Source organism: Lissotriton helveticus, chromosome 9 (genome assembly GCF_964261635.1).
Source record: "Lissotriton helveticus chromosome 9, aLisHel1.1, whole genome shotgun sequence".
NCBI lineage: Eukaryota > Metazoa > Chordata > Amphibia > Caudata > Salamandridae > Lissotriton > Lissotriton helveticus.
This window is the reverse complement of record NC_136070.1, coordinates 484,564,062-484,588,640: the sequence shown is the minus strand read 5'-3', so window position 1 is coordinate 484,588,640 and position 24,579 is coordinate 484,564,062. Positions and strand designations below refer to the sequence as shown.

Here is a 24,579-nt window from a genome sequence, read left to right as displayed (position 1 = left end):
TTATGTTCCCTGACACACAATGGTTGATATATTGTGTCTTGGCAATTTAGGAATATTAATGCATATGGCATCATCCTCAATACATATTAAGTAATGTGGTGACATGAGTTTTGGACTGCGATTTAAAAAAACATCATCTCTATATATTTATCTGCTTGATTTCAATATTGCAGTTTTGAAGGAAAGGGTCGTACTCGCTATTTAATGCACAGGACAGCTCACATCTTGGTCTGTGTTTGAATATACTCTCCTTTCAAGACAACAAACTGCTCATATTCAATAATAGAGACCTAACTTGATATCTTGCTGCCACGCATGAGTTTTGAATATTTTTCAGTGTGTTGCATTTTCCCATTTACCTCGTTTTTTTGCATGCTTATGGAGTCCTCTGTAAAAGCTCCTATTCCATCTCTAAGCATGCCCATGGCTCGTAAAGACTCAAATGCTCCACCTAAGAGGCAAAAAAGGACACTGGTTCTGCCACTAAGCCTCCCTTACCTGTTAGAAGATGATAAGCATTTGAAGCCCTTTGTCATGGAGACTAATGATGCACTCCAAGGTATTGGAGAAGTGGTCTGCACTGGAGTCCAGAGTGATAAATGTCGAACAACGGATAAGTGAGGTGCAAGACGTTGCTGTCAAGTTTGAGGGTATGTCTAAGGAGATAGCACTTTTGAAACAACAGACAGAAGAGTTAGAAAATCGCAACAGGTGTAACAATTTTCGAATTTATGGAATTCCGGAGGGAGCTGAAGGATCAGACATGCTTGGCTTTTTTTTGGGTGTACATATCCCAAAACTGATGGGCCTGGAAGAAGGCTCTCCTCTCAAATTGCAACGTGCCCATCGCATTGGACTCAATTCTACACACGCTTTAAGTTCTGGCCAACCCAGAGGAATAATTGTTCTTTTTCTGGAATACACTTAAATGCTTATGGTTCTAATGGCAGCTAAGCAAAGAAAGCAAATTCTATGGTCTAGACAAAAAGTCTTTATCTCTCAAGATGTAGCACGCTCAACTGCTGCCGGACGAAAGGAATTTTTGTCTTTCGGGCCAACCCTACGATCCATGAACACAAGAAATGGACTTGTGTATCCATGCTTCTTTAAAGTCTCTCCATGAAACCATAATCTCATTAAGGGCCTTACCTGTTCATCCTTTATGTTAAATTGATAACCATTGCTGGAATCTAGTGTCTCATTATGAATAAGTCGGCACATTTTTCAAAAACTCATGCAGTGCTGCAAGTTACCTTGCTGCGCTGTGCGATAGCGAAAGGGCAGGAATGCTCTGTGTTTAACATTATATGCCGCATTCCTGTCTTTTTCCTGCGCTGGCGCACAATGTGCTGCCTAGCGCCAACACAGCCTCCCTTGCACCATGATGCAAGGGTGCCTGCGTTGTAAGCATAATTGTTTTTGTGCCGCAAGGGGCACCTTCCTGCACAAAAACAATCCTATGAGGCATTGTCCTCTTTCTAGCACACATATAAAGAGGAAGTTCCTCATTATGCCTCACCTGGGGAGGCGTAGCATTATGACACATTCCTAGATCTACCCGTGTTGGTAAATCTTGGAATGTGCCAAAATCCATGGATGGATTTGTGGCACCACTCACACTCCACCCATGGAACGACTGCCTGGGGCAGAGTAACACAACACAGCAATTTGAGCTGCTTTGTGTTACTCTAGATTATCAAGCCAAGCAGGGCCACGCAAAGTGGCCTTGCATGGCTTGATAAATCTAACTTGGTAAGTCTGGCCCTATGTATGGTGCAATACTTTTACTATGTTTACAATACATCTTTCTTTTTTACAAGCTGAAGCAGTAATTTGAGCTTAAATGCACAGCACTGCCTCCGTTCTGTTGTTCCAAATGATTAGCTCGTACTGTAGAAAGTCAGTGCCAGAAGCCAGTAATTTTGGGCCCGGATCATAGGTGTCTTTGAGTGTCGAGAATAAATACTGATATTTCAATCTGTTTATCGAGCAAAGCTATGGAACACAACAACTCCGTTTGACATCCAACCAAACTGCCAAAATAGTGAAATTCATTTATTAGACAGATCCTCAATCAAATTAGCTTCAGTTGTCGTAACACAAAGGCCACCATGGCCAAAGAAAGAAAGAAGAGAGAAGCTAGGAAACAATGAGATGAAATAACACTATTGCAAACTACATTGGAGCTTACACTTCCATCAACCCATATACACCTCCCTGCCAAGGGCTACACCAAGAATCTGGCAGACTTAACTGACGAGAAAGCATATCTTCTGATCTTTTGCACCTCTTAGAACTTGACAGAAAACCCACAATGTCCTCATGTCCCTTACAGTAATTTCATATTTCACCTGTAAAAACGCTATCTTTTTGGCCAATGTGTCCAGGGTTAATGTCAGAGAAGAATAGGAGTCAATTTTTGCGAGAGCATAAGGCAACCAACTCTTCAATTGCATCTTTGATCTGCATTATTCAGCTTTCCAACACCTTTACTCTTCTGGTAGTCTTATCAGTCTAGGCTCCTGCTGCGCTTGTCATATTGTAATGCTATTGAACTGGATTTACTTTGTTGACCAATGCCCTTTTGGAATTCTGTATCTGAACAATGCTGAATTTGCATGAATTTGAATTGATGGCTAATTTGTAGTAAATCCTTTGACTTTAGTTACTGATTCCTGGTCCTTATTGTGTGGCAATAATAAGTTACACAAATTTCAACTGTTTTGTTGAATGCCAACTCTCTATTTTCTCCATCAACCACAAAGGTCTGTTGTATGTAAATTGCAACTGCATGCCAACATTTAGGGGCATATTTATTAAACTTGTGCTTCGCTCTTGTGCCATGCAAGGGGTGCAGGCTGACGCAAAACCTAGAATGAAATTTACCAAGCCACCTTGCGGGCCCTGGTGGCATGGTAAATCTGGAGTAACGCAAGGAAGTGCATGTCATGGCCTTGCGTTAATCTACCAATGTGAGGCATTCTATGGGTGGCACATCGGTGTACTCATCCATCGACCCATGGATTCTGAAGCATTCCCAGATTAACCAAGAGTGGTAGATCTGGCAATGCATCAGAATGCTACACCTTCCCCAGCGAAGCTTAACGATGGGAAATGTCTTTATTTCTCCTTGGTTTTCCACTTTCTACATCTGCGCATTCTGCAGCACATGAAGAAAAAGGAAAAAGCCTTAGAGCTTTATTGTTGTGCAGGGAGGTGTTCCTTCCTGCACAGAAACAATCCTAACTGTAACACAGGCACCTTTGAACCATGATGTAAGAGTGCCTGCGTTGGCACAAGGCAGAAGTTTATGAAACCGCGCAGGCAGAGAGGAGGAATGAGCAATACCTTGATAAATATGCTGCATTCCTGTCCTCTCCCTTTCATGCAGCGCAGCAAAGTGTCTCGCTGAGTTGCATTGCAAGAAATAATGATAATCATGGCCCTTTGTTTTTATTCCAATACCTTCATGGCTGAATTAATGCTTTTGGTTTCCTGGGAGTTCACTCACTGAAAGATCTAGCAAAGCACTTTCATCTCCCAAGTTGGGGTTGGTAAGCCATTTTCGAAAGAGAATGGTCCTTTGTGAAATAAAATTAAAAAAGTAGTCCGTGTTCCAACGCTGCTCCGTTTCATTTAAGAAAAAAGGTCTGATTTAAAAAAAAAAAGTTGACTTCATTTAATTGCAATCACAGACATGGTGGTCTGCTGACCCCAGCAGGCCACCATCCTTGTAATGGCTCCAATTCAGAGTAAGTCTCAATTTGAGCCCATCTTTTTAATATTCATGTGGTACATCAGATGGCGACCCACTCAGAATGGAAATTGTATATATATAATTTTATATATATATATATATATATATATATATATATATATATATATATATATATATATATATATATATATATATCACATATACAATATAATAAAATATATGTACATATATGTACTTATTTTAAAATATATACTTGACTTGATTCTTATTATAGAACTCAAGGTTCAAAATAAGCTGTCCATAATTAATTGATGAGGCATGAGGTCAATTTCGGCATTCTTTAGGGGATAAGTATTTTCAGACAGTACAAACATATCACAACTACATGGACATATGTATAGTTTGTAGATAGCAATGAAACTTTTGGACAGCAATATAAAATTCTTTTAAAGGCATTGTTATAATAGATAATTGAGTGATATTGCACATTTTGTCCCTGGGCAGCATACGGCATTTGATACATCGGCTAAAACCATTACCTAGGCTTCTTTAGGTATCTGCATCATGAATTGTATAACCATGCTCTCCTGAGAGCGCTTTACTGTGGACAGATTAATATAAAAGTCCATCAAGCACTAAACTAAATTCACGCCGCTGGCACATTTACCACTCGACCTAACCTCCCCACTGAAGAAAGGGCATCTTTAGCAGATGTTAGCCGCCTTCTCTTTGTACAGGCGAAGGTAGAAATAAACCATGCTTCAGCAAGGATTTGCTGATGTGGATTTGACCGATCTTGCGCTCACCAACCTACTGAACGCAGTAACTTAATGATGGAATCTGCCCAAGACACAGGGGAGACACAGAAAATTGGGGAGACATTTAGAGATATGGACATGAGGAGGCATGAGCATACTTGGAGATCTGCAGAGCCTTCTGCTGTCTCAATTCAATAAATATTACAGGGACTATCATTCAGAATGTCCCCAATTTGGCCGCGGGTTTAGAAAACTAGGAGCAATCACTCTTTCTCAGGATCTTTATCCTTGTTGTCCCCATCGAGCTAACCAATCCTTTAATGGTAATCAGACCTGTAGGTGTAGCTGATTGTGGTAGTGGTGGGCTGGAAGTGAGTTGAGATATTGGCTGCCCTCCATCGTCGGACTTTGTGGTGGTGATCTATCCTAGATTAGAAAGTTTACTGAATTATTTTTTTTAAACTGCTCGGATTGAACAGTTTTTCTAAAACTACTGTTGAAAACCAACTTCAGCCTATTTTGGCCTTGCTTTGCCTGACCTACCACCTGGTACTGGACCTCACTGAGCGATCTGCAGGCATTCTACCAATCATCATCATAAAACCTTTATTTTCGATCACAAAATCTTATAAAGTACATCTCAATGATGATGATGATTCTACCAATCAGTACACTGCTGCCATAGCCAGTCTGAATGGACCCAAAGGTGTGAAATGCCAAGTAACCCCCCCAGAGCATGACATTTTCTACTTTGCTTAATTTGCAACCTTTACACAATGTGCTCCAAAACACCTAAAGGCTAGCTTAGTCCCTCGAGGGGTTTGCGCATTCTAGTCTTGGAGTGCTGTGGTCATGCCCGTCTTACCCTCTTCAAGGATTTTTTCAGTTCTAAGGAAATGAGTCGCCTGTCCTGACCCCCAGTAGACTCAGACTCCAGTGACTGCAGCAGCGGCCGGTGCAGGTAAGTGTGGTGAGGCAGTGGGGCGGGTCACTGCGTGGGGATGTCAACAGACGACGGAACAGGAGTTATTTATTTATTTAATTTCCCCTATTCTATCGTCTGTCGACGTACACCTTGCATCACCACACTTACCTGCACCGGCCGCCACTAAGTGACTGCAGGTTAAATGGACCTCTGACTGTTGTTTGGGTTGTAAAGTACACCAATAATCAGTGTTCGGTGGATGCTGGCAGCCACTCGGCCCTGTTGCCACTGCTCCATTATTGTTGACCCCCCTCAATTAGATGAGCCCCGTTTCCAAACAAGGGGCTTCTCTCTGATCTCCCGTTGATTGCAACTGTATCTGAAGTGGTTGTAATTTCCGCTGCTGGTCCTTCCACACTTCCACAATGATGTTATAGAGCATAATATGCAGGAATTGCACTGTACAGCAGCCATTTTCATTATTTCTGGTCTGCCTTCAAACGAAAAGAGCACATTTACAACAGGAATTACTGCATGGACAAAAATGCTTGATAACAGAGAACAAAGTGGAAGTGGGGCTGCAAAAGAGGAGGGGATGGCAGACAGAGATCACAAAAGAAGGTATGACCTACTGGAAATCTTACATGAGTGATCCCTTTTGAAAATGAGCACTTTATGATTCTCAGATTTAGCCCACGCTATTTCCATCATCGCTTTTACAAGGCTCAAGCCCTTTTATAAGTTGGAGTAAAAGCCAAAAGGCCTACCAAGCTACTGACAAATGTGTGCGTCATTAACACATAGCAAAAGGAAATGCCAAGAACCCGTAATAGTCCCACAGGAGGCAACAGCTAAATGCTGAAAAAATGTTTCTCAAAGTTAGGCAAAATGAAAACGTATTTTTTCTTTTATTTAATTTATAAGTGGTTGGCGTGCACGAATCAGGCACAAAAATGAGAAATACTGAACAAACCAAAGCGCTGACAACTGTAACCGTCAACCCTGAAAGGGAGGAAAGTACAACACTGTTGAGCAGTTTCCGTCCTCGGCATCTGTTTTTTCTAGAAAAAGGAGGTTCCATTCAGATGTTTTGTGTAGCATGGCTACTAAACAGATGAAAACGATAACAAGCTGAGTAACCACAAAATGCGTTTTGCTAAAGTTATGGACACTGACTTTTGCTCCCACAAAAGACATTGAGCCCCTCATAACTAAATGAAGGAAAACAGGATTCAACTTACAAAAGCACAAAGTGGGGCAAAATACCACCTCGGTGCAAATTAGAACAGATGAAAACGATAACAAGCAGAGTAACCACAAAATGCGTTTTGCTAAAGTTATGGACACTGATTTTTGCTCCCACAAAAGACATTGAGCCCCTCATACTAAATGAAGGAAAACAGGATTCAACTTACAAAAGCACAAAGTGGCGCAAAATACCACCTCGGTGCAAATTAGAACAGAGTAAAAAAAAAAACAATACTTTTTAAATGTTAAGTAACTTGGCCCTAGAGTATAGGTTTAATATTTTGCATCAAAGTTTTAATGAGCTGTGTTTGGAAGCAGACTCTAGTGAATCCACCTCAGAAAATCTCCTGACAGACCCCGCTGCCCTGTCACTCGACCAGGGCATCTTCCAGCCTCAAATTTACCCCAACTGACGAATTTGCCCTGAAAGTTTTTTTTTTTTACCATTTATACAGCAAACCACAGGCAACAGCATGGGTTGCTATATCACGTGATCTGTTTTACACTCTTTCTGTACTGCAGCACTACCCCATTCATACACAGCAGCTCACACCACCAACAATAAAGCGGCCAAGGCTCATACACATGTTCCTTAAACATACACACAACTAAGCTAAGGGTTACATACATTAAAATATGGAAGACACCAGTTCAAACAGAAGTGACATTACCTGGCATGTCTAACATGAGAAAGCAGCATCAACAAGTTTGCCAAGCGAGTAGACTGTTGCCGGAAAGGGATTCCGCTTTTTGCAATAATCCACACCAATCCATCTGTGATTGCATTAAGTAACTGATGTATCTTCCTGTTGCCTTCCGGTTCTTCTGAAGCAGTAGCCACAGGAATCATATCTATACAAGAGAATGCACGTCAATTGATGAGTTGTCCATAGAGTCCACACACACACTGTACTGAAAGTAGACATTGAAAAGGGTTTGATGTAGCGTAATGTTAAACGACGGTTGCTTCTATCAATTCTCATTATTAAAGATGTTTGCGACAATTCTTTTTTTGATGAAAACATGTTAACTGCCTAAGTCGGAAAATTTGAAACCTCATACTGCATCGTAAAAGCACGCAGTGTTCGAAAATGATAATACAAAAACGTAAACAAAGAGAGAAACAATGATAAGTACACATGTACGTATTTACGTGATGTGAAAATAAACAAAATATAGCTAACATAGAGAGTGATGTGACGATAATATTCCAATGAGCGTTAAAATTGAAATAAATGTCTGCATAATGAAGCTTCTGAAAATCCAGTGCAGGACCGTGATCTATGGTAGTGAGTGTGTATTATACTAATGGGCCCAGTTGTTGTAATTGTGTGTTTGTGATTAAAAGAAAATTATATGAGCTTTCCGCTGTATCAGGTGTATCTGCATCCAGGGACTTTCATTCGACACCACACATTGGTCCTAATTCACAAAGGATGTCCGCACTTGTGGCAGAGGCCTTGCACTCATGGCAGGAGGGTGGGGGGGCTCGCAGTTGTGACAGGACCTCCGCAATGAGAAACTGCAATGCGGAAGTCCCTCCCGCCACGAGTGCAGGGGGCTTAACATGAGTGCGGGGCCTCTGACACGAGTGCTGGGCCTCTGCCACGAGTGCGGAGGCACTTTGTGAATCGGGCCCAATGTTTATGCAGTATAATTTAAGATGGTGATGCAAAATGTTGGTCTTTCTAACCCAAACTCTAGAAACTGGCATGGTTGAGGAACCTGCATATTTAAGGGGCATATTAACAAGCCTAGGCGATAATTATCACTAAGCGAACTTAGCGCTAGGATAATTATCGCCGGCCAACTCTGAATTTTATCGCGGAGATAGCGTGCTATCAGCAGCGCTTATCTCCAAAGCGATAAAATTCAGAGAGCAAGCTGCCAATTGTGAGATTATCACTGAAAATACAGCAATATTCCCACAAGGTTTGGCAATAGCTTGCTGATAGGGATAGACATACTTAGCCATGATATCCACCTTACATAGGATATCATGGCTAAGTCAGAAAAACACCAGACGTAAAAAAGCAGCATTAACCGCGGTAAGCGCTGCTTTTTCTATCGCTAACAGGGTTAGCAATATCCTTGATAATAGGAGAAATGTCGCTTTGCGACATTTCTCCTATTATTTCACTCTGGAAAGCCCCCTTTGCATCTCATTAGAGATGCAAGGGGAAGCATAGAGTAAAAGGGTGCTAATATGAAAATGTGCGTGTTCGCACCCTGTTGCTGATAGGGCGCTAGTTTTCTCTCTGCTTTTTTGGCTTTTAAAGCCAAGAAAGCAGAGATAAAGCCCTTGTGATTATATGCCCCTAAATTCGTTAAGATCTTAGCAGTGATAAAACAAGGAGTACATGACATAGTGTTAACCTCCATTCTATCTTCTTAATGTTTACTAAAATAAGTACTGCAACCCTTTACCGTAGCCCGACCATGAGAAGATTTCCAGCTGAAGCCTTCAAGTTACCGTCTGGATATCATGGTATCTACTCCTTTCACTTGCCACCAAGCTTGATCTTATCATGGTTTCTATTCCTTTCGCTTCCCACCAAGTTCAATCTAAGGCAAATTGAGGTGTACAATTCTCCCTAAACTGTTATGTATTAGATGAAGTATCCACTGCCATACATACATTATAAAGATGTTGCAAATCAATGAGAAGTTCCTTGATCATATAGAGGAACAAGATAGAGAGCCTTTCTAAAGTCTTGGAAGTGGCTTGAATATCCTAATAATATAATGCAGTAGGTTGGATTTTATACCTCTCAATACATTGTAACACAAACACTCTTCCGCAAGCCCTCTTTGAAATAATTCGCCTCTTACTCATTCTTAAGAAAGGGATACTGTGGGTGAAGATAAGTAGAATACATGGGGAAGTAAATACACCAATATGCAACTGGAAGAAGTATATTTTCAGCTGTTGAAAAAAAGTCACTTTAAAACATGTGTAGTTGAAAATGTATAGTAACTTGCAGATGATCGAAATTCCATCTTTATTGTCATAAATTCCAGCAGTGTAATAAATAAACATTCTCCACGTAAAAAGCCTCGTTATTAGCTAATCACTGCAAGTATTCAGGCAAAAATAGTCCAGAAGAAAGAGTTGAAACAATAGTTATCCCTTTCATTATGGCATACCACATTGGGGAAAGCTGACACCAGTCCAGCGGGTTCATTGCTGTATGCCTTATTTTAATAAAAGTTGCAGCTCCTGTCTCTTTTAGGGGATTGGGCTACTATGTCGGTGTTAGAACTGGGGGTCTCTAGTTGGGAATGGTATAAACCTTTGACCAAATAGGGACCCTTGCTTCTAAGTCAGGGAAAGGGGATAACACTATTGGATTACCCCTGCTCACCACCTTGGTAGCTTGGCACGAGCAGACAGGCTTATCTTAGAGGCAGTGTGTTAAGCATTTGTGAACACATTTAGTAATACAGTGAAAACACTACAGATGGACACCACATAGGTTTTATAAAAATAAGTATTCTTTATATAGACTTATCACAAGACCATAAACAACAAAAATCCACAATACCGTATTCATTAAGAATTCTTCCAGATGTTAGAAATAGTTCAAAAATAGGTTATTCACTTAAAAATACTCTGTAGCAACGAATAACCCCAACTGGAGTTATCACGACGTCAAGGTCAAAGAAATCCCAAAGTACGGCGCGGACCACGAGGTGCGCGGTGCCGGGCCTGGAGTCAAAACAGACCCACAAAGTACAGTACCAGGGAAATGTGAAAACAAAGAACTAGAAGGGGTGTGCAGTTCCTGTCAGGACTTGTGGGAAAGACAGGTCTTTCTTTGTGATACCCTAACACACCCCGAGAGGTGTCATGCTTCATCATCGGGAGTTTGCCCCTTGTCAGGCTGTCGCTGCAATGCCTGACGGGTTCCTGAAGCCGGGGCTCTTTGCCGGGGCTCTTTTGAAGAAGAAGCCGTATGGTGCATGCGGGTGTGGGGGCTAGGTAGTGCACAAGGGGGTGAAATAATTAAAATAGGTATGGAGCAGTCCTATTGAATCAAATTTTAATAAACTAGGTAGCTCTGGCCTAATTAAAAACTGTGTGTATGCCCCTGTGTGAAAAATAATGTTCATTGTTATATACTGAAGAACCCTACTTTAGATAAAACCAAAGATGTTACAAGACATATGGAGAATACTTCTTGCTATGTTAAAGAGTAAGGTGGTGCAAGGGCTAAGGGTGGTGCTGAGCCAGTAAGAGTGTGTTGTGTGAACACAGTAAAGAAATCCACATGAAGAATTTATGATGGGAATAGAAGGGAGTGAAAGCTTTAGAGTTTGAGAAAAAGAAAGTGTGTTACAGGTGTGAAAGCGTGTGGCACACAGCTGAGGCAATTAATTGCCCACTGCAAAAAGCAAGTTTTAAAAATGTAAAAAGATAGGTCACGTCTCTAGAGTGTGTAAGATGTCAGACAACTTAAGTTCCAGAAAAGCAGTAAATTTGGTAAATGAACAAGAAACATCAGGGTACAAAGAGGATTTGAGTATGAGTGAAGAGGATCAAATTTAAGTGTTAGTGGTGTGTGGGATGAAACCACAGCTTGCAGATCATTCAAGGGAGATGGGTGACATGTAACCCCACCGAAGTGTGCTTTCACGATGAACGGCAAGGAAGTACACGTTTGGGTGGATTCGTGCTCACCATTTATGCTAATAGACAAATCAAAGTTTGGATGGATGCGAGTTGTGTCCCTCGGATGTAGAGACTGAAGGGTATTGTAGAAATTAATGATTGGTTATGGGATATTTCTGGGTTGGACAGGAAGTTCAGGATAGGAAGGCGTAGGGAAAGATTTATGTGGTCAAGAAGGGGAGGTTGTTGTTAGGATGGAAGGAGTAATGTGCTTGGTATACAGCCTTTACAACGAAACTTTTACAACGAACTACCATCACAACGCAACTTTTACAACGCAAACCATTACAACGCATAGCTCTGGGGGGCGCTCTAGGATAGGGAATACGTTTAATGTACTATCCAACACCTTCCCTACTCTCCACTGGGACTGGAGTTGGAATAGTAAATTAAACTATTCACTATCCAGCGCCCAAAAGCATTATGCGTTGTAATGGTATGCGTTGTAAAACCTGCGATGTAAAGGTAGGCGTTGTAAAAGTATGCGTTGTAACGTCATACATCCAATGTGCTTTGTTGATTATCTGTAACCACGGTCATCCTAAGCAGGTATTTCTGACAGCCTCCCAAGGGATGAATGAATGGGTCACAATGTTTCCAAGTTTATTTGGAAAAAAATGGGGGTGTTTAAAGAAATGTGAACATCAGATCATGCTGAAAAAAGGAGCAGTGCTCAAGGTACACAATTTGGGAATCATACCAATGGCTTTGAGGGGATTATTGAAAGAGGAACTGCAACGTTAGTGTTAGGAGGGCGTGATCGAAACAATAGAAGCGTCTGAGTGGTTAAGTTTGATTGTCATAGCTAAAAAACCAAATGGTAGCATATGCATGTGTGTTGACCTCAGGGATGGGAATGAGAGCATATAGATAGACCGCCATCCCCTTCCCCATATAAATGAAATGCTGATGGATGTGACGGGGGCAGATGTTTTACTACCCTAGACTTCTTTACCATCAGGTACGATTGCACTCTGAGTCCAGGCATTTGATGTCCTTCATAAAACCTGAGGGGGCGCACCAATTTATCCACATTCCTTTTGGGCTGGCCTCTGCATCAGCAGTGTTCCAGAGAGTAAATCGTTTTTTTTTTAAAGTCTTGTCGAATGTGCAGGTATTCCAGGATGAGGAATTAGTCTGGGGAGTAGACAGGAAACATCATGATGGATTATTAAAGAACATTTTGCCAAGGTTGGAAAAGGAAAGGCGGAACTTGCCATTGGGCCAGAGAAGAGCACGTTTGTCATGGAAGAAGTGGAGTACTTGGGGCATACTTTGAGTAAGGATGGAATTAAACCCAAACTCAGCTTGGTGGAGACAATTTAAAAGGCACTGTCTCCTCAGGATAAGGATCAGTTAGATTGTTCCTGGGTCTTGGTCAGCAGAGTGTCAGCTATTGCTTTGAAACCATTTGACCCTGATGATGAGACCATCATTGTGATGGATATCTAAATTGCTCTTGAAAGTTGACACCGGGGTTGCTGAAGGTGAATGGATGGTAGAGGACATCAAAGAACTATGTGGGGCTATAGGAGGAGATGAGTGTAGGGAAGCTATTTTGGAGGATCCATCATTAGTCAAATTGACAGACGCACAACTAGGTGTGAAGGGATGGGAAATGCCACAGGGGTTTTAAATGTTTAAGAGTGTGTGGGTGGAGATGTCAGTGGTGGAAGGCATTGTAAGGAGAAGTGAAAGGTTGGTGGTGCTGAGCAACTTGTGGCAAAGATTATTAGTATTGCTACTTGAGGGGCATGGGGAATTTCGGCGAGTGGGAATAGATAAAAATCTCCTCAAATTGGAGGAGAACATTTACCTACAAAAGCACAGGACCAGCATGGGCAGCACTAAGTATAGCTGGTCTTTAAGTACACCACCTTGATAAACACAAATTCCTATGCTCCCAGAATCCTTACATCATGCACATCAGGGTATGGAAACGATATATGTATATGACATTTTTGTCATATGGCAAGGAGAGAAAGATCTAGCTTTTGGATTTTCTCAAATGGTTCAACAGACATTTCAAACCAACAGCCAAAAACTGTCTCCTTTCCTTTGACAGTTTCCATCCCAGACACCTCAAAGGAAACTTGCCCTTCAGACAATTCCTTTGACTAAGACGCAATCGCACTAAACTGAGCGACTATAAAGAACAGGCGAAAGGCTTGGCCTCTAAGTTAAAAGCTAGGAACTATCCTGACAGAATTGTATCAAAAGCAATGCAACAACCCAGAAACAATCATAGGGAGGCACTGTTGAAACTCAACACAAACCAAAATCAGAAAGACCCATATGCATAACAACTTACACTTACGTTTCCAATCAAGTGAACAAGCACTGGCACACACTTAATGGCGGCACCCTTAATTTTCCAAAACCGATGTTCTCGCACAGAAGGGGACACATTTTACATGTATTGCTGGTGCATACCCGACCACGTATGACAAACGTAACTAGAGGTAATCAAGGTTTATATCTCCTATCAAAGGACACCACCCCTGTGGGACTTGCAGAGTTGAGCTGTATTTTTTCACCACCAAAGAATGGTACCAGTGTGTATGTAGCCGCTGGGATTACTAATGAGTGGGTTTTTAAGTTGATAGCTCGCTAACATGCGTCAATACTCTCCGTAACGAGAGATGAACGCGACCAGGTCGTGGTGTTTCTGATACTGGCATGCGATTGTGGCGCCATGTGTGGCGCAGGCTGATACTGGTTTGTCTAGGAATACATATAGGTGTTGCTTACATCTATTTTGTTTGTCATTTTCTTTGTAGTGCGGTGCATCCACTACCTGAGCTCGTGCCAGGTGAGGTGGGGCTTTTCCTTCCCATCGAGTGGGTGAGTGAATTCAAATGAGCATATTTACGAATTGGTGATTTGTGACTGATTTAGACGGTCTAGTTGTCGGTCAACAACTACATATGACTGGCACAACATTATATAGTATGCATAATACTGCATGTTATAGTTGATAATTTAATGCCTTACATTGTACCCATTTATATTTTTCTTATATATACACTTTTCTTCTTATATCCAGGATGAGAAGATGATTGTACAGTAACATACACTATCCAGGTGATATGGTTTATTTTTGATCTTATTTAGCAGTAGCACTAATGGTCCTGAGGAAGCAGCAGGAGATCTCGAGACTCCATTCGACTGCAGAAACATGTCGACCTTACATCTTTAATAAGTGGTTATTTGTTATGCCACTAATTTGCACTGTTTTTATTGATTTAGGAGTGTGAGGGTGTATATTAAAATTGTTGTCCCTGATCACGACCTAATTTTAGAACCTTTTTCTTTTTTCTTTTCACAACACACTTTTTTCTATGCACTGCTATTCAGTTCTCCACTAGACACACCTTTTTTTTCACATCTACATAATTGCTGTGGTTTTTCCTGGTGCATGGTTTGTCATCAGCCAGTACAGGTTTTTTCACCTCTAACAGCAATAGCTATATGCGTCTAAAAGAGATCCCAGATGATGAAGGGCGGTCTCGATGGTGGACTGATGGGAACTCGTTTTTGTTAAACTCTTCCCCATTAGATTGTATATTTGGGTACTTTGTTTGTGTAGACTCACTGTTAACATAGGTTGGTGTCATTTCTGTTCAGGGGATTTAACAGGAAGGGTCTTTAAATACACCCCTGGGACCTTTTTCTTGTGTGTAGTAGTTTTTGTGCAGCTTTGGTTGCAGGTCCTGTATTACTGCACCGCAACATTAAAACGTTTGACATTGATTATAATTGCATTTCTAGTCCATATCGGTTGGGCTCGTGCCAGCTACAGGCGTCATCTTTTGCCGTTCTCATGGCCACCAATCCTGGTCTAGCTTTTGATGATGCTGAAATTGATTCTATATTGGCAGAGAATCCAAGTATATTGGACAATATACCATCTGTCCAACTGACTAGTGATGATGGCTGGGCGAAAATCCTTGTACTTAAAAAGAACCAGGCAAGGGTCTGCGTCCATGGCATTATCATGGCAGAATACCTTAGGGGTAATTGTGCTCCCAGCGGGCTAATTGTTAACAATGCCCCCCGCTTGTTCCTTGACAACAAAGATTTCTGTAGGGACTGGTATCTCATCGCGTGGAAGTGTACAAGAGATTGGCTAGTTTTGATCATCAAAACTGCCAAAAAGAAAGCTGATGAAATAATGGTCGAAATTCAGACTTTGGAAGGTCAGATCAGGACTACTTTGTCTAGTAAGTTGTTCAATAAAGGACAAGAGGAAGGAAATAAAACCAGTAAGGAATTGAGGGACTCCATTCTGGTGCAGAAACTTGAAAAATTCAAGAAAGACTTGGCCAAGTTTTCTGCAGAGACTATATATCCTTACACAGGTGATAACTACGTCCCTGCGGCTTTTAACAATAATGGCCGGACAGGAGGATCAACCTATGGCACGTCGAATTCGGATGAGACATCCACCGATTCCGATTCTTCTAACCAGGGTAGTTACAAAAGGGGTGCGAGAGGACGAGGTAACAATAGGAGGAACCAAAGAGGTTACAATCCCTATTATAGCCAACCCCCATTTCCATCATGGTGGCAACCATCACCATGGGGCCCACCAACATTTCCCCCGCCAGGTCCTTTTGGACCACAACAATCATATCCAGACTTTAATCAGCAGCCTTTTTTAGGACAGGGTTTTGGACGTCCGAGAGGCCGACGGAGAAGTCAACCACAAGGCCAAGTGCGTTGGAACCTTGCTCCAGCAACTATGGAACTGAGGGACGGCAAGAAGATCCCGCGGGAACAGGCAGGAACATCAGCCTCGTGATAAATTTGAGCAAACACGTCTTATCGCACACTGAAGAACTGGTCCTTAATAAAGGGCTGGGATATGTCAAAACTAATAAGGGTGACCCGTTTCTCGTACAAACCGAAATGGGGAAATTCTTTAGAAAAATCAGGCTCCACTATCTGTTTGCTAATAAAACTACTGCAACACAGGGAGCAGACACAAAGAATACTGGTCTCAAGAGACCCTCTACTTTCAACCCCAGTTTAGCTGGGTTACCATCTAAAGTACAGACATTTGAAGAGGCCGTGGACCATGATCTTAAACAGCTGTACCTTCAGCCTCAAAACTGCTTTGTGAATCTTTCCAAAGTGGAACAGGAGGCTGTAACGACACTGGCAAATCTGGCGTCGGTGATAATCAAACCAGCCGACAAGGGTGGGGCAATTGTACTTATGGATGTTGATACATACCGTGAAGAATGTATGCGCCAATTGAACAACATAAAGGCGTACCGCAAACTGGATTGTGACCCCACTGAGAGGCTAACCGTGGTCATTGGCCATATTGTTGAGGAGGGTCTAGCAGAAGGATGGATAACGCAAAAGGAATCCCAATACCTATGCACTGTCAATCCTAAAATGCCGTACTTTTACACGCTGCCAAAAGTACACAAAACACAACGCCCCCCACCCGGTAGACCCATCATATCGGGGATTGGTTCACTGTTGGAACCATTGTCTACATTTGTAGATGTTTTCTTGCAGCCCATTGTACGGGAGATGCCGACTTTCCTTAAGGACACTAAAGATGTCCTAAGGATTTTGCCAGACATTGAATTCAACGAAGATCTTGACCTTCTAGTATCCTTTGATGTAGAGAGTCTGTATACATCAATCCCACAAGCAGAGACACTGGAAGCTATTGAAGGCCTTTTGACTAACAGAGATCTTAATTCAATTACTCCGGTTAGTTTCATCATGACTCTGGCAACTATTGCCATGACTGAGAATTTTTTCGAGTATGAGGAATCAATCTACTTGCAAGTTAGCGAGACGAGCATGGGAAGCGTTTTTGCTCCTAGTCTCGCTAACTTGTATGTCCATACCTTCGAACAAACACACGTACTCGCAGACACTAATCCCCATCTACAGTGTCTGCGAGTATGGAAAAGATATATCGATGACATTTTTGTCGTATGGCGGGGAACGGTAGACGATCTTCGTCTCTTCCATACTTGGTTGAATGAAAGGAATCAATTCCTCAAATTCACCATTGAGTTTCATAAACATCAATTATCTTTTCTGGACTTGTTAATTTCTGCATCAGGAGGGGGCCTACATTCCGAGTTATATCGGAAACCAATGGCAAGGAATTCCTTGCTTAACTATGAGAGTTTCCATCCCAAAGCACTAAGGGATAATTTACCATTTGGGCAATTCCTCCGTATTCAGAGGAATTGTTCCACTAAAATAGCGTTTCGAGAACACTCTCAAGCCCTTGAAAGAAATTTACAGGATAAGAAATACCCCAAACACCTCATCAAACATGCAAAGAAACGGGCTGCTAATAACAACAGGGAAAGTCTGTTGGAACTACCACCCCCAAAAATACAACAAGAGAGGATTACTTGTGTGAATACATATAGCACACTCTCTAATAAAATCAAAAAAATTGTCACCAAACACTGGAAGATCCTCAATACGGGCACTGATTCAATACTTCCCCCTCTGTTTGCCTTCAAGAGAGGCCGCAATTTGAGAGACCAGTTGGTCCATACGAGACCAAAAACCTCGATTCCCCGGGCGGTTGGTACTCTATGGGACTTACCCGCGGTTACTGGACACCATCCCTGCGGTAGCTGCGCGGCGTGTCCCCAAACTACTAAAACACTCACTATAGACATAGGTACCAACAGACCATGGCAACTTAGACGGTTCACCAATTGTAACAGCTCGAACCTAATCTACCTGATAACATGCCCCTGCAAATTGAACTACGTGGGGATGACCACCAGAAAAATTAAAACAAAAATTTCTGAGCACAAAAGTTCAATTCGTTGTGGTAAACAAGCTACGAAATTGACAAATCACTTTTTACAAGTGGGTCACCACCCTTCAGATATTTCTTGGACTGTATTGGATCAACCATGGATTCCTCCTTCTGTAATGGACATCTCCAAATTTCTGTTCAAATGTGAACAAAAATGGGTTTACAGACTTCAGAGTGATGAATGTGGGTTAAACGATGAAATTCCTTGGATGTCGTTGTAAATACTAGGCATCCTCTCATGAACCACATTTTTCCATGAATTAAATTGTTTCAGACATGACATAGCATCTTTAGAACAAGTGGCTTGATCGCTATTATTGTCAATGTCATAGTAGATAGTAGGTGGCATATATCTCCTACATGTTACTATTATACTAGGCAACTTTTCATGAATTACATCGTTTCACTATGGTTCCGATTCCCTTAAACATGATCTAATATCCTCATAGCAAATGGTTTGATTGTTATGATTGTTTTGGTTGAGGTCATGTAGCTTACTCACGCATACACCATCTACAAGCGATACAGGTAGAGTGTGATATGTATAAATCACTCAGGTTGTATTATTTCAAACATACCAGAGTAAACCCCTGCTATCTATCGCAGTGGGGTATAGATCCTCTAATGTCTTATTGTCCCCATAAACTATTGTTCCAAACAGGTTAGTGAGTTCTCAACTCAAACAGTGTCCAGGACAATGTCCAACAAATGTCTGCCTTCTTTACCGGCAGTACATGTATCCACACTCAACCACATGTGCACAAAACTAAGAAAAAATGTGTGGTGGAGCGGAAGGCACCTCACGGGCGAACAACCCTCGGGGATGTTGGCTGATGTTACCAACTCAATGCCCCTTTCTCATCATCGGTTGCCTTCCAGTCCCAAAAGAAAACAAACTAGGTACAACACATAAAATGAAATGCGTGTAAAGGTGCAAAATAAAGAGTTTTACAACATTAACTCATAAGGGACAGAGTGACATAAAATCAATAGACACACCCACTCAATCACTTTATTCTTCGTTTTAGTGTGTACTGATGAGTTAAAAAAGTAGGTTGGTAGCTTAATATCGCCTACCAGTACCTGATACCGACATGTTTCACTGCCCCAATAATTTCGGCAGATTCATCAGGGTATTCAACACTCGGTCACTGCACCAATTTTTGGAACATCCTTTCTGGACACTGTTGAGTCGAGAAATTAAAAAACCAGAGAAACACCCCAAGGTCAATGTAAATTATTAGGTCTCCACAATTGAGTAATGGTTACAAATATAACTATAATTCTCTATAATTACCCCAGGCCAGCATGGGCATCTCATACCGGCTGACCGAATCACACTCCGATTCGCTTAAAAACGATTGAGATATCAATCTATGGGAAGTGAAAAAGAATTTTTGAATTTTTTTTCAAACAGCCAGCACTTAGGAATCGATGTTCAACAGCAACGCTAATTTCTGTTATACAATGGTACGTTATGCAATGGTATTTTGAGGACATGGGGCCCCAGGCAACCCTCACCGGATGTGATCCAGGAAGATTCAAGGCTCTCAGGTCCAAGTGCATAACGTCATCATCGTGCCATTTACCATATGTGGGGCTCAAGGCACCCGAACGTAATGCACACCACTCAACTTCTCGATTTCTTTATCAATCGCTAGTTACGACGTCACTAAATGTGACTGCCTATATAATACTACCGCTTCATGCATCCATCTGAAACCCCGACTCCTCACCGTACATTACGGAACCAGGACCATGTATCATCCCAGGAACACCGCGCTCATGCTGGCGTTTGTATTTAAAGCTTGCCGGCGAGGGTCCGGTCACGTGATTGATCGCGCATGCGCACAGGGATACGTTCCTACGTTGAACGATGGCGCCATATTGGAATGGGGCCGAGGGACGATTTCCTTCTTTCTCACTTGATTACAATCAATCGTCCTAGCGCCAACTTCCTCCTACAGTGAGCCACACTGTTACTTAGTGTGAGATATAACTAAATATATTATATATATATTTGTGCAGCTGGTCTAGTTTGCTAATATATCCCCGCTGTACTAATCCCAAAATTAAGATACCTTCGTGGCGCCATCTTAGAGTGGGGGAATTTTATGGATGATATAGTATAATATGCTGTCAGATTATAAGGCAGTCTATACGCCAATGGGTTCACACGCTCACGTCGCAGACCTGGGCAATAGATGCACAATGCCACACATAGACTCATTACACAGGAGTAGGACAGGGAAATGCAACCCTGACGGAAGTATATATGCATATATATTTTTACAACGTATTTACAACATATTTACAACTTGTTAAATCAAGAAGAAAATGTATCCACCCCATGAGTATGATTCAGGAGTTATAATTCAAAACTCTGGGATAACAGGTATAGATTCGCTACGGAGCACAGAATCACCTGTCCAAACTTATTGGTGTTTCACTCTCTCTCTTACTCGTATAGCGTGGTAAGATACCAGGCAGGTTCATCCAAGGCAGAGCACATCAGACGGAATATAGGGCGCAACCCACAGTCCTTAAAAATATTGGTTGGGCAACAAGGAGCACCTACAAAAATTGAGGGGGAGGAAGGTAGTTGTCCTAAATTCCTTATGTAGCCGTGTAACCCTTAAAGGCCTATTTCACTCGATTCCACTCAATAATTTCGTTCAGGCCTATGCTGTCACTACGCTCTCTGTATATCCATCTTGCTTCCTTGCTAAGCAGCACTGTTTCCATATTCTGTGGATATCCTTATATCACCTCCAGGACAGTCCATGTGAAATCGTGTTTCTCTTTGTGGCAATGTTGTACCAACTTGGTAGTTAGTTTACCCACCCTGATCGTGCTAAGGTGTTCCTGAATGCGCACCTTGATTTTTCTCGTGGTTAGCCCGATGTATTGGAGGCCACAGCAACATAACAATCTGTATATAACGTTCGTGGTGTTGCAATTGCTAAAGTGGTTAAAAAACCACACCTTCCCTGTACTCAGGGTAACACTGTTGCTCTTCTTGGTAAGGGGGCAAACTGAACATGTCCCACAGGGATAATGTCCCTTCTTTTTCACTTCCCATAGATTGATATCTCAATCGTTTTTAAGCGAATCGGAGTGTGATTCGGTCAGCCGGTATGAGATGCCCATGCTGGCCTGGGGTAATTATAGAGAATTATAGTTATATTTGTAACCATTACTCAATTGTGGAGACCTAATAATTTACATTGACCTTGGGGTGTTTCTCTGGTTTTTTAATTTCTCGACTCAACAGTGTCCAGAAAGGATGTTCCAAAAATTGGTGCAGTGACCGAGTGTTGAATACCCTGATGAATCTGCCGAAATTATTGGGGCAGTGAAACATGTCGGTATCAGGTACTGGTAGGCGATATTAAGCTACCAACCTACTTTTTTAACTCATCAGTACACACTAAAACGAAGAATAAAGTGATTGAGTGGGTGTGTCTGTTGATTTTATGTCACTCTGTCCCTTATGAGTTAATGTTGTAAAACTCTTTATTTTGCACCTTTACACGCATTTCATTTTATGTGTTGTACCTAGTTTGTTTTCTTTTGGGACTGGAAGGCAACCGATGATGAGAAAGGGGCATTGAGTTGGTAACATCAGCCAACATCCCCGAGGGTTGTTCGCCCGTGAGGTGCCTTCCGCTCCACCACACATTTTTTCTTAGTTTTGTGCACATGTGGTTGAGTGTGGATACATGTACTGCCGGTAAAGAAGGCAGACATTTGTTGGACATTGTCCTGGACACTGTTTGAGTTGAGAACTCACTAACCTGTTTGGAACAATAGTTTATGGGGACAATAAGACATTAGAGGATCTATACCCCACTGCGATAGATAGCAGGGGTTTACTCTGGTATGTTTGAAATAATACAACCTGAGTGATTTATACTCATGTCTGTTAAATGTATTAATTGTCCCAGGTATAGGGATCTTGTGTTAGATTGATTGCTTAGAGTGGAGGGCGATCCCTTATATACCTTTCCGTTCCCTCTTGGCTCCTTTTTGTTACTATATAGAGTGTGATATGTACCATATCGAGTGGAGTACCTTTGTTGGTCTAATCAGTGTGTGAGAGCTTGAGATAACACTTTTCCGGCAATTCTCAGCATTGTATCTGAACGAGTTTGAGCTAGGATCAAGGCTGCTCCATTGTGACGGTGATTGATCAAATATAACGTTTGAGTTATATATATATTTTTTATTATATTTTTTTACCGTTTATTATGATTAATGTATCATCTCTGCTGATACCACCCGTTGGGGACTCGAACCTCCAACTTAGCCTGCGAACGATCATGTAAAACTACATTTCCCAACTGCAACAGCGCGTGCTACGCGCTCTGTAAACGTCATCGCGCGTTGGGCACGTTTGTACACACCCTACGCCTGACGCGGAAGCAGGCTTCGGATTTATTCCCCTCCGGTACACCGAGTCGGTTCCTCCCCACGATTGAGCTTAGAGGGACGACCGGTGTACCGACGGAGAGGTGAGCTGTATTTTTTCACCACCAAAGAATGGTACCAGTGTGTATGTAGCCGCTGGGATTACTAATGAGTGGGTTTTTAAGTTGATAGCTCGCTAACATGCGTCAATACTCTCCGTAACGAGAGATGAACGCGACCAGGTCGTGGTGTTTCTGATACTGGCATGCGATTGTGGCGCCATGTGTGGCGCAGGCTGATACTGGTTTGTCTAGGAATACATATAGGTGTAGCTTACATCTATTTTGTTTGTCATTTTCTTTGTAGTGCGGTGCATCCACTACCTGAGCTCGTGCCAGGTGAGGTGGGGCTTTTCCTTCCCATCGAGTGGGTGAGTGAATTCAAATGAGCATATTTACGAATTGGTGATTTGTGACTGATTTAGACGGTCTAGTTGTCGGTCTGTGGAAAAGTAAATTTTGCCATGTTCTTTGTCCCTACGCGTCCTCCATCATATGTCATGTGTGCATGATTAATATGCATATGTATTCCCCATGTTTGATTAAAGACGCAATTATATTTGTGCCCATCTCTAGTATGCCAGTTTCCAGTTCTCGTGAATACTACGAATATCAGGCCTATTTAAAGTTACGTTGCCACGTTTCTCAGTGTGCACGTTATTCCATTGTAAAGTCCCCGTTTCTAGGCCTCAAAAGGGCCCGGACACCAGATTCAGCTCCTGTCTGCTGAAGCCCTCGATGAGGAGCGATACAGCCCCCACCTGTATCCCTGACCCTTCACTTACTTCCTGCCTCACAGTGCCCGGTTCAGCCTGGCTCTGCCTCTGAGTCTGCCAAGAGTATGTTATGATTCTAGTTATCAGTCCAGCCCTCCTTCTCTGCATTCCTAAGCTACTGAACCGCATCAATAGTTTCCGTCATTGTCTAGCCTTTACGTCTCCATGTAAGAGAAATACTGCATTTAATGGTCATTTAATATTCTTCATCACGCACTACATGTAGAATAATGCATGCTCCAGTCTTGGAGTCCGTTAGCCTCTCCCCTCCTGACTCTTAGTTTATATCAACATGTTCTCTAAACATCAGATACTAGATACTGTTTAGGTACATGTCGCCCTGACTCTCCAGACTTCAGTCTCTGCTCCTAGCACAGAGTTCATAGCCCCCAGCTTCTCCTAGTAACACGTCATTGTCAGTTTGCGCGCACCACTAGGTTAGAGGTCCCGGCTCCTTAGGTAGCCCCCTCCATGTTTCCGCCCCATTTATGACATATTCTGTTACGTTTGCATCACATGTCTATGTATACGCCCCTGTTACACCCATTTTCACCCTTATCTTTCGCGACTGCTATTGACCACACCTACTGCTCCGCCTATCGTATGTATTGTAATGCAACTGTTTTTAGTATATATGTTCGTGTATTGTTATTAAATGTTAGCGCGCTCATCCCAGATCCTGCCCGGCAGCTGTCGGGGCCCCCCTGTCAAGCCCTGCCATCCTATTCCTGTGCAGGTTGTCCTGTTCCTGTCCTTTATGCTGTAATAAACCTGCAAAACTCCTACTACCTCGAATCTTGACTCTTATTTATTGAGCTATCTGTTATTCATTTATCCATTCAAAAATAGAGGTATTATTTATTTATTTACCACATAATGGCGCCCGAACAGGGACTTGCCCTTTCCCCACGCGTCGGTGAAGCCACGCCGGCCCCCTGACCCTCTTCAGTCGTGACGGAACTCTTCTGCGCACCGGCAGATATTTCTGCTTTAAGTATCCCTCAGGCCCACGGAGGAGACGGAGGAGGCGGTCCAGCATCCAGACGAGACGGTGGAGGAACGCGGCGAGTCCCGACCAGAGCCCAAGCCGAGAGTCCAATGTCCGAGGTATCCGGAGGCCCACCCGTAACAGAAGTCCGAAGTTCGTCCGTCCGGCGTCGAAGCAGTCCAGTCCAGTCCGAGGCCTTCCGTTCTTG

General features: G+C 42.4%; 1 protein-coding gene across 1 annotated transcript in view; it reads right to left on the bottom strand.

The window, feature by feature from the left end:
• ESR2 (estrogen receptor 2) overlaps window positions 1-24,579 on the bottom strand; it is a 1,269,185-nt gene that overhangs the window by 19,703 nt on the left and 1,224,903 nt on the right. Inside the window, exon 9 of the mRNA XM_078660316.1 lies at window positions 7,321-7,501. Within this exon, the coding sequence (XP_078516442.1) occupies window positions 7,321-7,501 (181 nt within the window). The remainder of the gene's footprint in view (window positions 1-7,320; window positions 7,502-24,579) is intronic.